Consider the following 15,401-nt stretch of genomic DNA (forward strand, 5'->3'; position numbering starts at 1 on the left):
GAAGTACGGTGGATTTCCGCAGCTTATGTTTCTGCCGAAGGTGGAGGTCGTAAGGCCGCAAGGAGGGTGAGTGAAGTGGGGTATCCGCGAAGCGTTGAGTCCCTTTGCCCAGGTACATGATACTTCAGCGCCTTTCAATGCATTTTGGCAAGTGCATTTTTGTTAAATTTTGTTATTTCTTAATAGTTGTACATTGCGTTATTATTCTCAAACGAGTTTCTAAAGTCCCTAACTGAAGATGTTACAAGGTTGAAACGCATAGTTGTTTGGGTATAAGTGACCCAGTGCCCGTTCAACATGACGACCAACACCCTGAATCAATTCTACTTTGAAATGCTTTAAACTAAGGCCTTTACTTAACTTCACCCTTAGGGTCAGTTCTTCTGAGTTTTTTTTACTAATCATGACCTGTGACCTATGACCTACATATAGTTTTGGTGGACTAACTTAACCCTTTCTTGTCAACGCTGCCTCAGGGTAACATCAAATTGATCAAAAAGCTTAGCTAATCCCATGAGTTTAAGCCGGGTGCAGTGATTTTCCTTCAATGTTTCACCTTTGTATTGGCAACAATGATTTTTTTGGCACCAGTATAAAATCTCCATCTTGGAATCTTCTATCTCCAACATGGATCTTCACCCCACCACTGCATCTTGTATCAATTGTTATATTTGCCAAACACAAAACTTTTCATATCCAGTTGATAGTTTAGCCATTTCTTACCGAAACTTCCTTCAGAGCAAGCCAAATTTAGCAATTTTATTCGAGGTTAGTTAGCAGGAAATCCCATGAGTTCAGGGCGGGCGTAATGTTGTCTCTGTTTCTGCGCGAGTAATGGCAACACTGATTTATTTGCCGCCAATTTAACCTCTATTACAAAACTTCCGGGATTTCCCGCTAACCTTTAAACCAAATGTCTAAGGTTCGTATTGTTCTATGACAACATTGGGCCATAAAGAGTTAAGAATCTCTCCAATTACCGTAGAACTTATCCCAGGTAGCTCGGGGATGGTATTCTTTAGGAAGAAGGAGAGGATATGTTGATGATCAGCCTTGGGACTTGGAAGTAACACGTGTTATTAAACATCGTTCCGAGCACCTACTCTACAGGACTAAGCATATTTGGGTTGATTGGTCTGGTGAAGGACTCGTAGGAATAAAGTTCTGTTCTTAAGGATCATGGGTTTATTACGAAAATGAAATACGTTATAAATCAGAAAACCCGTTTAAGGAAAGTTACTCCCAATATTAAAAGGACATCATGCCAACTGATATGTTCGGCATATGACAGCGCGTCCAAAACGTCGCTTCCTGTTGCGGGTATCTGGCTTCCATATTTTCACAATGGAAATGAGTTTCACACGCCTTGTAGACCATTTCTAGAATATAGCTGTATATTCCGTCTTTTGGTGTATATTTGAAATAAATTTGAGAAGAGACAAACGATACAGGTGGTTCTGGGTCAAAACAAAAATTTACGAAAATACGTGCGTGATTTCCCAAAACATCGTTTCCACCTCTTTCCGTCCCGAAGGCCGTTTTTATGAATTAACATAAGACATAATTCCGTATTTAACATAATTGTAGTATTTTTTTATAAGGCTTTACACGCCAGCTTATCTCGGACCTTGGATCTCGTCCAGATCACGATACGTTAAATTAATAGATGAGCTCTTAAAAAAAATAATAAGGCTGAGAATGTATAAGGTGCAATTCGTTAATGGTATCCATTCACTAATGTTACCTCCAGCTGCACTGGTTTTCCGGCCGTTGCTATCAATTAGAGAGAATTAAATGATACTTTCTTCAGCTGTTGATGCCCTATTCTCTCAAAAACAACCAAGATTATGCCTTCGTTCAGAATTAACCGGCGCGTTTTTGCCCGGTGCCTCTGGGATAGAAAAACCGATTCATTTATTATTCGGTACTGCCTTGTCGGAGATAACTCTTAATTTTTGCTAATTAGGGGGCCAGAACATTTAAACACATGTGTCGAATATATTTGGTGTAATATAACTGAAGCAATTAACAAATCCAACGTCCATTATATAGGAGATTATTAGTGACCATTAATCGATAATTATTCGGAAATCGTGAGATGCGGTCCGGTGTGATGTAGGTTTCAGAAAAATCATTTTCTTTATCGTGCCAACGTTTCGATCTTTATTGAGATCATCTTCAGGGCTCAAAGTGTTTGTCTTCTGTGTAATTGTGCCATTCTTGCGTGTCGTGACCGCATCTCACGATTTCGGAATAATTAATAATTGACCATTATATAACCAAACTGTTGGGTTGGTATAACTTCACATGCTCCCTTAAGGCGTCCAGCAATAACAGGACGTCTTCGACTGTCAAGATTAGCTTAGTGCACCGAGAGGAATTTTTCACATTTGGAGATTTTGTCTGACTAATAATAATTCCTCGATTGATAACTCCAGTCTCAGCCTAGGATGGAGGTGGTCGATGGTGTCGAATTAGTTGGACATACGACGTTCCATCCAAGTCAAGCTTAACAATATTCTGAAGAAATTATCCGCGATTTTCCAACATAGAGGCCATGATTGATTTTCGAAATAAGACCTCTTGCCGCCATTTTGTCCAAACATCACTCTCTCCGAGAAGAAGAGATGCTCAATTGAAGAATTGTCAAAAAATACCTACACATGAAATCTATACAATTCGCCGGAGTAGCTTCTGGCCGGAACAAGGAAGCTCTTAAGTTAAGCTCTTAATCACAAATCCTAAACTTTCCCACAATTGCGGTTTTATAGAGGAAAGGTCAACTTCGTCGGAAAGTGGTTTTTAAAGCTATACAATTTTTTTGAAACATGGCATAGTTGACATCTTCAACGTCTTCCAACCGATAAACCGATTTGTCATTAAGTTTATTATAATTTTGTCTATCTATTTTCGCTGTTTTCGTCAGACCTGTTATGTTCCCACAGCTCTTCAGCCCTTACTAATATTGTTCACTCCTACAACTCTTCGCGCATACAGCTATTCAATCCTACAGCTCGTCACCCCTACAGCTCGTCACTCCTACAGCTCTTAACTCTAACAGCTCTTTGCTTTTAGAGCTCTTAGCTCTTGCAACTTATCGCTCCTACAGCTCTTTCCTCCTACTGCTCTTCGTTCCTACAGCTCTTAGCTCTTTCCTACCGCTCATCTCTCATTAGTACAGCTCTTCGCTCCTTCCTAGAACTCTTACAGCTTTTCCCTTCTACAGCTCTTCACCCCTACAGCTCACAGCTCTTGCAATTCATCGCTCCTAAAGCTCTTTCCTCTTACAGTTCTTCACTCCTTCAGCTTTTAGCTCTTGCAACTCATCGCTCTTACTGCTATTTCCTCTTACAGCTTTTTCCTCTTACAACTCTTTGCTCCTACAGCTCTTAGCTCTTGCAACTCATTGCTCCTGAAGATCTTTCCTCTTACGGCTCAGCTCTTACAGCTTTTTCCTCTTACAGGCTTAGCCCTTACAGCTCTTAGCTCTTACAGCTCTTACCTCCTACAGATCTTAGCTTTTGCAACTTATCGCTCCTACAGCTCTTTCCTCTTCCACACAGCTCTTCTCTTTTCTCTTACAGCTCTTAACTCCTACAGCTCTTCGCTTCTACTGCTCTTACCTCCTACAGATCTTAGCTTTTGCAACTTATCGCTCCTACAGCTCTTTCCTCTTCCACACAGCTCTTCTCTTTTCTCTTACAGCTCTTAACTCCTACAGCTCTTCGCTTCTACTGCTCTTCTCTCTTACAGCTCTTCTATCTTACACCTCTTCGCTACTACCACTTTACTCTCCAGATTCTCAACTCAGTATTTTCATTTTTGTTTTGAAAAAGGTAATAAATTTACTAGGTTGACAATGGTTATGTGAACGACAAACTGCTCAACCTTCTTGATTTCCTACATTTGTAAATTTTCTTTTAAATTGAAATTCATTGGTCATTCATGAACAGTTGGTCATTTCTTTCATACAACAACCCTGTAATTCGGACAATCAACCTTTACAATTGGTCCTGGCGCTGACAAGCTGAAACTCAAAAAACCCGCCAAAGTTTACCCATGGAATTATGGGTTAGATAAATTTGGTGAGCTCGAATGTTGTGGTAGGAAAAAGAGCTGATTAATTTCACTGAGTGAGGTGTTTTAATCCGATCCTTAGAAAGAGTCGTTTTTCTCATCTTTAGCTGCTAGCACACGCAATGTAGACCAAGGTTCATCCTCAGATCCCAAGAAGAAATCTTTGATGTTCAAAAATATACAAAAAAACATAGTAAATTGTATTTTCGTTATTTACGGCGCATTACGATCAATCGATGACAATTTGAATTTAACTCAAGAAACATGAAATAATAAAGGAACAGAATAAGTAGTATGGTAGAATAACTTTCTCAAAGGGTGTTTTGATTAATTATTTCTTTATTGTTATATTTTTTACTATTACCGCTCAAGCAGAACTAATTGGGACTTAATTAAGGGACAGGTGTCAAACTGTATATTATAGTTAGTAGGCCGGGAATAAAAGGAATACAAAAATATAGTGGCGGCCTACCTTATTTCCGGAAAAGTAATTCTCAACCTTGCCTTTATCGCCCAACTGGCCGCAGGTATTCAACCCACAATGGAGAAAGCCCCCTACAATTATTTCAAAGTCAAAAATAGCGTTTGCCCCTGTAATTTATAGCACGGCCGGTCGCCCTTTCAGTGGCCATTGCCCAAAAGGAATAACAATGGCGACGGTTAATCACTCAAACTGTGAGGTGGGCCCTATGAGGGAAGGATAGCAACACCCTGTATAAAGACGAATTCGGCCCAGGCGTGGGGCATCAGTTTAATTTGAATTTTAAATAAATTCCATCTTACCGGGTAAATTTATGGCGTTAGGTATAGACGAATATTAGAAATTTTATTAAAATGTTTAAGTTTTTCCATCTAGAATTCTTAGCAGTTCCTATGTTCAGGTGATGTAGAACATTACTGAAATACCCAAGTTACCATATTTTGCCTGTTGTGTTCTTCCGAGTACTTTCAAGTTAGGGATAGGGATAAAAGAGGCGGCCACAAGACCTGACTATATCTATTGTACTCCCCTGTTATTTGTAACTCACTGGCCAGGTTCCGGTTGTTAATCAGCCTCCTTAGCTTTGCCAGCGACTCCTTAGTGCAGGATCATGCTTGAGGTTTTTCTTGTCCTAGTTGCAAGAACCTGCACCTACATAGACCTTCACAGAAACTTAAAATGTGTTCTGCGGTCTCCTCCTCTCCCTGGCAGAATCTGAACAGTATTTCTTCTGTCTGTGGTTCTATCCGGTGCATATGCCTTCTTAAGTGGCAGTCCTCTGATAGGAGTCCAATCAGAATCCTGGCTCGGTTGCGGTTGCCTTCCAGTAATACTTCTGTAAGTTTTGCGGATGGTCCTTTTATGAACCTCTTCCCGTGCCTCATACCTGTGGTATTATACTCACTAAGGATCCATTTTAAGATGTCTTTTGTGGCAGGATGCTAAGCCGCAGTAGGGTTCAGGACACTTTCGAGTTAGCGTTCTGTACGGGTTGTTTTTAACATCCTTCTATAGCGATTGAACGCTGCTCCTGGGAAATAAAACTTCTAGGGATACATTGCCGTAAGATAGCCATCTTTTCTGACGATTAGGCAGTACTAAAACGTGAAAACCCCAGCCTCCTGCGATTTGAAGCCAAAGAGTTTCTGGAATTGCATGGAGGCCCTGTGAGAAGTTATAGACACCAATGACCTCACCCTGGTAGAGACCCTGGGCATTAGGAGAAAAGAGGCAATGAAAAGGTCGACTTGTCGGCCTAAGATGGAGCCGATATGAACTCTCTAAGTCCCGAACCCTACTGTGATCAAGTTAGTTTTTAATATTTTATTAAATATTTTTGTCATCAACTTATGTTGATGTGATTTGGTCGTGGCATGTGATTATTGTTCTTCCATAATGACTTTGTTTACTTCATCGCCCCTGGGAATGTTGGAAGGTAATTAAAAGAGTCATATTTATGTTTATCGGATTTCAATTGTCTGTATTTCAATTTAACGCAAATTTACGCATACTGCCCTGTCAAGAATAGGAAAACTTCATCCGCTGTTCACGCTCAAGGATGTCAAAATGGAATTCGGATTCGTCACGGTTATTCCTTCTTTTTCACTGACCCTCCTGCGAATTCAATGGTCAATTCTCTCATGGCATGTGGCGTTATCATTGTTTTCGATAATCAGTTTTTTTTGTCAAGGTCCAATAAGAGTAGTGCCCGAGGGTGGCTGTTTCTCTTCTATATTCAACGACCATCGGATTGGAAGTATAGATAAATATATTAATACGCGATTTAGACTTGCTTTTTAAAATTAAACCAGCTTTTTAATAAGTTCAAGATCGAATTGGTCCAACCTACACCAGATTTTTAAATATTTTACAATGGAAAATAGACGACAGACAACACGCCTTGTATAACACAAGGCGAAAATTTAAGAGAAGGCTTTCGTATCAGATTGAAATCTTGTCAGTTAGAGAGGTGCGAACAGGTCAGCTTTACGACGTCGGAAAGTGTCGAAATGAAGGAAATGTGGACAATTTTTCCAACATCGTCACAGGTAAAATCCTTTTCAAAAAGATGGTTCCTACTCACAATAAGTTGTTGTTTATTGTGAGCAGGAACCATCTTTTTAAAAAGGATTGAACTTCACACCCACTCCATCATTCATAATTTCTATCGTCACAGGTAACCTTCTATGACCCGTTGTTAGACGAGCTTTAGTCATCTGGTTTAAAGGTTTTCGGGAAATCTCATGAGTTTTATGAAATAGTTTAAATTGGCGGCAAATAAATCAAAAATCAGTCTTGCCAATACAAGGGCAGATACACGCATAGACAACACTGCGCTTGCCCGAAATCCTCGGGATTTCCTGCTAACCTCGAACAAAATTGCAAAAGTTGACATTGCTCTAAAGTGAATTTCGGCAAGATTAAATTATCAACAGATATGAAAACTTTTTTGTTTGGCAAATATAAAAACAGATACAACATGTAGTGGTAGCCATATTGGACATAGAAGATTCCAAGATGGAGAATTTAAATTGGCGCCAAAAAATCTGTGTTGCCAATACATGGGAGGAAACATTGAAGGGATCTAAACTCAATGGATTAATTAACCTTTAGAAAAATTTGATACATTTGATGTTACTCTGAGGGAGCAGAAAACACACAGCACAAATTACACAGCAAGAAACCAGAGCAAACAAAGATTGGATAAATAAAACCTCAGCCAGAGTACGGTGGTGTGAATAAATAAAACCTAAAGGGGAAAAACAAAATATAGTAAAATAATAAGAAAAGAGTAAACAAATAAAGATTTTTTAAAGAGAACAAGAATCACACAGCAAACAAAGATTGGATAAATGAAACCTCAGCCAGAGTGGCATGTGTGAATTAGTGAAACAATGAAACCAATGAAAAAAAGATGTAAAATAAAACAAAGAGTGAATAAATAAAGCTTTTGTTAAAGATAACAAGAAACACAGAGCAAACAAAGATTGGATAAATAAAACCTCTGCCAAAGTTAAATTTATTTCTATGTGAATAAATAAAACATAATAGGGAAAACAGAACTTAGTAAAATAATAAGAAAATAATAATTGCGCCATCTTCAGTGAGGAATTTTCGAAAACAGTTTGAATAATTCAGCAAACCCCCGAGTGAAGATGGACCCAGTGCTGGCTCAGCATCATTTCAAACTTGTGTATTGATCTTTATTGATCAGCTTGGAATATTCGTTAATAACCGTAAAGAGTACGATTTAAATTTAAGTAACTGCAAGCACACAAAGTTCAGATGAAAGAAAAAGCGCGTCCGGTGGAATGCAAAAATTTCTTCCACGATAGTCTGCCCGAGTCGGCAATATCTTATTGGGGGGAAAAAAAAGTCGCTCACCTCTTCGTAGTCGAGACGTGCCGTCAGCGTAAACACCCCGGTCTGAGGATTGAGAGAAAAAATGTCGTTGGCCCAGTCGGAAATGACCGAATAGGAAACTTGACCGTTCAATCCGAGATCTGAATCCTTGGCGGAGACCGAACCGACTTTGGTTCCTCGACCCGTCTCCTCGCTCACGTCGAAACTGTACACGGACTCGAGGAAAACTGGCGGGTTGTCGTTCGTGTCTGTCACCTGAAACAATAAAAATAATTAATAATTAATTAATAAGAACAAAAACCAATTAAATAATGAGTTGTAATCAAGAAAATTCTTAAATAAGTATTTTATTCGAATAATATTGTCCCAAAGTGGCTCCCTCGTAGAGTTTTACCTTAATTTATCATTTTAGGAGGCAGTGAAGTAATAAAATATTTGCAAAAACAAAATGCACCAAAACAATAAGAAAAGTGAATTAAAACATTTTTTAGAAGTGAGAAAGAGAAACACACAGCACATAAGAGGAGTTGAATTTAGGAGGCAGTGAAGTTATTAGTTAATTAATTAATAGTTAATAAGGGAAAATGAGTACGAAATGAAAAAAAATATCGCAAAGTGATAACAAAAGAGTAAAAAACAAAAATTCATAAACACATATAAGACAAAAGGCACAGGTAAAAACAAAACCCTAAAACAAAAAGACATGAATAAAAAACAACATATAAAGCAAAAAATATAGTAAAATATTGTAATAACAAAATAGTAAATAAATAAAAAGATTTTTTGAAGTGAAAAAGAAACACGGCAATCCAGTAATTAGATAAATAAATCCCTTAGAATAGCAAAATAATAAAAAAAAGAGGAAAACAAATTTCGTAAATGAGAAAAAGTATTATACAAAAGGCAAGGATTAGACAAATAAATCCAAAAACGGAGTTGAATTTAGTAGCTAGGGAGTCAATAAGACCTAAAGGGGATAACAAAATATAGCGAAATAATTAGAAAATAATAAACAAAGAAAAAGTTTTTTTTATAAGTGGGAACACATACACAGCACATAAAGACATAGATAAATAGAATTTTAAGCCTGAGCTGAATTTAGAAAGCAGCAAAGCAGTAAAAATAATAAGAAATGGCGAAATATTGGAAAATAATAAAAATAATAGTAAACAAAGTAGTAAACACAGAAAAAGGTACTACTTAGGTAGGTAGGCAGTACGCAGCAGACAAGGACTTTATTAATAAAATCCTTAGCCAGATTGAAATTTATGACGGTGTGAACAAAATAAAACATAAAAGCCAAAAATAAAATTCATAAAAATAATAGGAAAAGTGTAAGCAATAAAGGAATTTTTCCTAAGTGAGAAAGAGAAACACACAAAAAATTAGGAATAGTTAATTAAACCTTTAAGTCTGAGTTAAATTTAGGAAGTAGTGCAGCAGTTAAACTAATAGGCAATAACAAAATATAGCAAAGTAATAAGAAAAAGGAAATATAATTTTCATCAGACATAGGCACAAAGAAAGGATTATATAAAGAAATCCAAAAGCCGGAGTTGAATTTTTGAATTAGTGAGGCAATAAAACTTAAAGGAAATAACAAAATACAGCGCAATAATAAGAAAGAATAAACAAAGAAAAGTGAGAAAAAATATACACAGCACATAAGACATAAATAAATAAAAACTTAAGCCTGAGTTAAATTTAAGAGGTAGTAAATCAAACTATTAAGAAATGGGAAAAATAGTAAAACAATAAGAAAAGACTAAACAAAAAGATTTGTTTAATGAGAAAAACACACAGCATGCAAGGATTAGATAAATAAAACCCCCTGCTAGAGTTAAATTTAAAAGATAGTGAAGCAATGAAACATAAATGCGCAAGCAAACTACAACGAAAAAATATTTTCATGAGTGAGAAAGAGAAACACACAGCACATAATAATTAGGATAGGACGGTGTGAATAAGGAAAACTTCAAAGGCACGATCGAAATGTAGTTAAGTAATAAAAAATAATAAATAAATAAAGAGGTTATTTTTCAGATGAAAACAAGGACTGCAAGCAAGAATTAGATAAATAATTCTCGAGGTAATAAAGCAATATAACAAACGTAAAACAGCAAATTAATAAGAAAAGTCTAAACAAAGAAAACTATTTTTCTTAACTCAGATCCGAAGACAATGATTAAATAAATAAAACCTTAGCCAAAGTTAAATTTAAATAAGATAAAGGAACACACACCAAGCCATTAGATAAACCATGAATGTAAAAACAAAATATAGTAAAATAAAAAGAAAAGATTGTACATAGAGTATACGTGAAGTGCTGGTTCAGCTGCCAATAATTCGATAAAATTGTGTATTGGCTAAGGAAAAATAAGAACAAGTTAAAAAAGCTATATAAAATTAGTAGACACTTAGACGTGTGCGGCAAGAAGATTAAATTTAGCAATTTTTTAAAAATTTTAATAATCGTAATTAACATCAAGTTGAGCATATTCAAATGTCTTAAAGAAACTAAGTCACTAAATAGGAAAACTATGAAAAAACATGCGGCTAATTAGTTCCAGCAGTCGATTTTTCTGAGAAAATTTATATTATAAATTATCAAAAGGTTTTTATTAAATCAAATTGTATTTATATAATTAATGCAAAATGCGTTTTTACACAATGCATCGGCCGATAGGGAAAAAGACAATAATTTTTGCTTTTGGACGCTCCTGGGGGGTACGTGTCATGGGAAATTATGGTAATCTGCCAAGGGTGGAACATGAGGAAAAAGTATGACTAATCAGTGATGTGCCATTATTTCGATTATTCCTGGTCCGCGTGTCCATTCTTTAGGGTTCAGGTTCAACTTCACTTTGCTCAAGTTTAGCAAACGAAAAATCTTTTGCATCGCTCATTTTCATTTAAGCAACATTGCTCTCAACAAGCTTTGTTTATTTACTTGTTCTAATTATTTTTCTATATTTTCTTTTTGTAGTTTTCTTTCATTGCTCTCCTTCCGTCTAAATTCAAGGTAGGCTGAGGGTTCTATTTATCCAGCCCTTTCTTTCTGTGTGTTTCTTTGTGCTCATTTAGTCTTTTTATTTGTTTACTCTTTCCTAATTATTTTACTATATTTTTTGCTGTTTTATGTGTCGGTTATTTAACTCCCACCGAGGATCTATTTTAATAATTAAATATTTTTCTTTGTTTACCCTTTTCTTGCTATTTTACTTTATTCTGCTTTTGCCTTTTACGTTTTATTTATTCACTCCGTCTTTAATTTAGCCTTGCCTGAGGGTTATCTAATGCTTGCTGTGCGTTTCCATTTCTGATTTATGAAATATCTTTTACTTTGTTTACCCAGTTTTAATTTTTTTTGTTACTTCTTATTAGATATGTTGCTTATCACCTTTTAAAATTCAAATAATTCTGAGGGATTTATTTATCTATTACTGTCTTGGTGTGTTTTTTCTTCTCTTCATTTATTTACTATTTTCTTACTATCTTACTTCATTTCGTTTTTGCCTTATATGTTTTATTTATTCACACCGTCATAAATTCAACTCTGGCCAAGGGTTTTATTTATCTAATTCTTGTCTGCTGTGTGTTTCTCTTTCTGACATAAGAGAAACCTTTTTCTTTGTTTATTATTTTCTTATTATTTTACTATATTTTCCATTGCTTATTAGTTTTACTGCTTTACTACTTTCCAAATTCAACTCAGGCTTAAAGTTCTATTCATCTATGTATTATGTGTTGAGTATGTTTTTTCCCAACTTATGAAAAATCCTTTTCTTTGTTTATTCTTTCCTATTATTTCACAATATTTTGTTATTTCCCTTAGGTTTTATGGACTCACTAACTCCGGTTTTAGATTTATTTCTGTAATCCTTGCCTTTTGTGTATTCCTTTTTCTAACTTACAAAAAAATATATTTTTGTTTTTCTCTATAGTTATTATTTTGCTATATTTTGTTATTTCTTATTAGTTAAATACCTTCTAAATTCAAATCTGACTGTGGGTTTTGTTTACCTGATCCTTGTTTGCTGTGTGTTTCCCTTTCTGCCTTATGGGAATCCTTTTTCTGTGTTTATTATTTTCTTATTATTTTTCTATATTTTGCTATTTCTTAATAGTTTTACTGCTTTACTAATTTCTAACTTCAACTCAGGCTTAAAGTTCTATTTATCTGTGTCTTACGTGCTGTGTATGTTTTTTCCCACTTATGAAACCTTTCTTTGTTTATTCTTTCCAATATTTCACTATATTTTGTCATTATGAAAAACTTACGAAAAATTAGATTTCTGTTTTCCTCTTTATTTATTATTTTGCTTTATTTTGTTATTTTGTTTTAGTTTTATTGGTTAACTATCTTCTAAATACAAACCTGACTAGGTTTTATTTACGTGATCCCTGTTTTCTGTGCATTTCTCTTTCTGACTTACGAGAAACCTTTTTCATTGTTTACTATTTTCTTATTATTTTTACTATATTTTGCCATTTCTTATTAGTTTTTTTGCCTTCCTAGCTACTAAATTCAATTCCGGCTTTTAGATTTATTTATATATTCATTGCCTGTTGTGTATTTCTTTTTCTAACTTGCAAAAAATTAGATTTCTGTTTTCCTCTTCTTTTTTATTATTTTGCTTTATTTTGTTATTTCTGGTTAGTTTTATTGGTTAACTACTTTCCAAATTCAAATCTGACTGAAGGTTTTATTTACCTGATCATTGTTTGCTGTGTGTTTCTCTTTCTGACTTATGAGAAACATTTTTTTATTACTTCTTAATATTTTACAATTTCCTATTAGTTTTTTTGCTTAACCTCTTACATTCAACTCTGAATTAGGGTTATAATTATTTAATTATTACGTACTATTACCCTTTTGTTATTATTTTCACCCCCCCATACGATTGAAATAAAAATAAATCTTTAGGCAAACTATTTTTTTTTACTACCTTTTAAATTCAATCTGGCTGAGGGTTTTGTTTATCCAAGACGTAGGTACTGTATGCTTTTTTTGGTTTTAAGAAGGATTTTTTAGGAGTTTTCTTTCGTCGTATTATTTTGCTTTATTTATGTATGAGTAGTGATTTCTGTACGTGTATACACTTATAGACTATTTCTGCCTGAAATATACTCTAGTTAAGTTATTTACAAAACGTCATCTCTCTTTCTCTATTCTTATTCTTCATTTTTTAAAACAGGTTTTTGCTAGTTAGGCTGATAGTGTTCCTCAGCATTTGCATTTTTAATTCTTTGGAGCTCTAGATATCCTAAAGTTCCGTTTGAGTATTGACATACCATAACTAGATAGTTATTATTTTTGAGGCGAAAATGTAAAAGGCGGTTCTAAGGGGGAAGATTTCCAGTTTAAATATGACAAGTGTGTTAGGGAGTGAGACGGTGTTGTGCGGTGAGGCTCCTGTAATTACCCTAATTGCTTCAGTGCCCCAGGCTGACGCTAACATATTCCCTCCTTCTCCTCCTGTCCTCGATTAAACCCGAGAGACGGAAACCTGCCGAAGAGAGGGAGGTGGGCAGACGTGAAATAAAATGGAATTAAAAGAACCGAAAAGACGACCGGGGAGGAGGAAATACAAAAGCGGTGGAAAAAAGTCAATGGTCTTGCGGCTTGAGCCGGGTGAAAAGGGTAAAAAGCTCATGAGTGGCGGAGTAAGAGTGACATTAGGGAGCTATAACCCGTCATTATCCCATCGGGCAAAGTGGCCGGTGCTTTACACACAACTGCCCACTTACGGTAACAGACTCATCTTCCTTCACTTTTACTCTATCTTTTCTTATATACACGGATTTAATCGGCGATGTCACGACCGGGCTTCCAGTTTTTAAGAAACGAGATCTCGATCGTTTCGCAAACCGAGCCATAAAAATCCAGATGAAGACATAAAAAAACACTTTACACATAGGCCATAAAAACTTTAAAACACAAGAAAAATTTATTATTATTTTAATCGTGTGTGAGTGAAAATAATAACAAACAAATAAACATTTTTCATATGTGAGAAAGGGAAACAATCAATAGACAAGGAGGCCATTAACAGGACAAATAAAATTCTCACTCAGTGTTAAAAAAGTATGTATGAAAAAAATATCGTAAAAATAATAAGAAAATAAGAAAAAAAGAAATAAGACAGAAAGCAGACAAGGTTAGATAAATAAAACCCTTAGCCAGGTTGAAATTTATGACGGTGTGAACTAAATAAACCAAAAAGGTAAAAAATACAATTTAGAATAATAATAAGAAAAGAATAAAGAAATGAAAACTTTATAAGTGAACAGAGAAACACATAGCAGACAAAGATTAGATAAATAAAACCCAAGTAGAATTTGAATTTAAATGGTAGAAAAGCAACAAAACTAATAGGAAATGACAAAATATAGGATAAAATAACAAAAGAACAAAATAGCAAAATTTTTCATCACTTCATTTAATTTTAATTTATTTATTGATAAATAGGTACATTTCGACATAGGCAGTGCAGAGTACAGTACTTTGACTGTATAGAGAGATAATCACATAGACAGATAGATGAAAATAGGGAGATCCAAAGAGAAAGAGGGAGAGAGAGAAAGAGAGAGAGAGAGCGAGAGAGAGACTGAAACTTAAGAAATTAAGATAGCTTGAAAAATAAAGTTGTCACGCGCATCGGTGGGTAGTATAGAGTTTGACAGTATAGATGGATTGATTAATAAACACATAGATAGATAAAGAATAGGAGAGAGGAGAGTTGGAGAGATGGAGAAAGAGTGTGAGAGAAAATGGGGAGAGAGAAAAGATCTATAGCAAGACCTGAATAGATTTATATTCAAATCAATCCAAAACAAAAAGGAAAACCAAAGAAAATATGGCAAAATAATACGAGAAGAGTAAACAATAAAAACTAATTTTGAAGGACATCTCCGTTTTTGGTAATATTTGGTTAAAGCAGATGAATTGATATATAGGACTGATTTAGTTTTTAGTGTTTAGTAGTTTCTTATATCTATTTATGCGTATTTACTATTTGTGTTTTTTATTTTTAAAATGTGTTCAGGGCCGAGCTTATAATATGAGGGATGGGCTTTGTTGGAGAGATCACCATCTTCTCGTCGGTGTTCCAGGCCGGGATAAAACGAGGGACCGGACGGGTTTGTACACCCGGAGGCGAACAATCGGTTCGGCCGAGACAGAACCGGCGGATGATCGATTTACGATCATGCAACGATGATGCAAACTCTCCTGAATCGCTCTTCAGACGGCCCAGGGCCTCGGGAAAAGAGCGAGGTGGAGGCGTTGCAATTACCGTCGATTCTATTCTTGCCCTCGGTATTAGCGAACACGTACGGGCTCGGTAAACTTTGGACGGTTTTATTTTACTCGGAGCACCACTGATGACGCCGTGAGACGGATAGCTGTTCATTTACCCAAATACGAGTAACTCATTACTCGAACATCTCAGATAATAACAATATCAACTGGTAGCTT

General features: G+C 35.5%; 1 protein-coding gene across 1 annotated transcript in view; it reads right to left on the bottom strand.

The window, feature by feature from the left end:
* The window catches only part of LOC106668015 (cadherin-related tumor suppressor), a 300,741-nt gene that overhangs the window by 50,455 nt on the left and 234,885 nt on the right, over nt 1-15,401 (bottom strand). Inside the window, exon 5 of the mRNA XM_014396378.2 lies at nt 7,943-8,176. Coding sequence (XP_014251864.1) covers nt 7,943-8,176 — 234 coding nt within the window. The remainder of the gene's footprint in view (nt 1-7,942; nt 8,177-15,401) is intronic.

Source organism: Cimex lectularius, unplaced genomic scaffold (assembly GCF_000648675.2).
Source record: "Cimex lectularius strain Harlan isolate CLEC.00 unplaced genomic scaffold, Clec_2.1 scaffold88, whole genome shotgun sequence".
NCBI lineage: Eukaryota > Metazoa > Arthropoda > Insecta > Hemiptera > Cimicidae > Cimex > Cimex lectularius.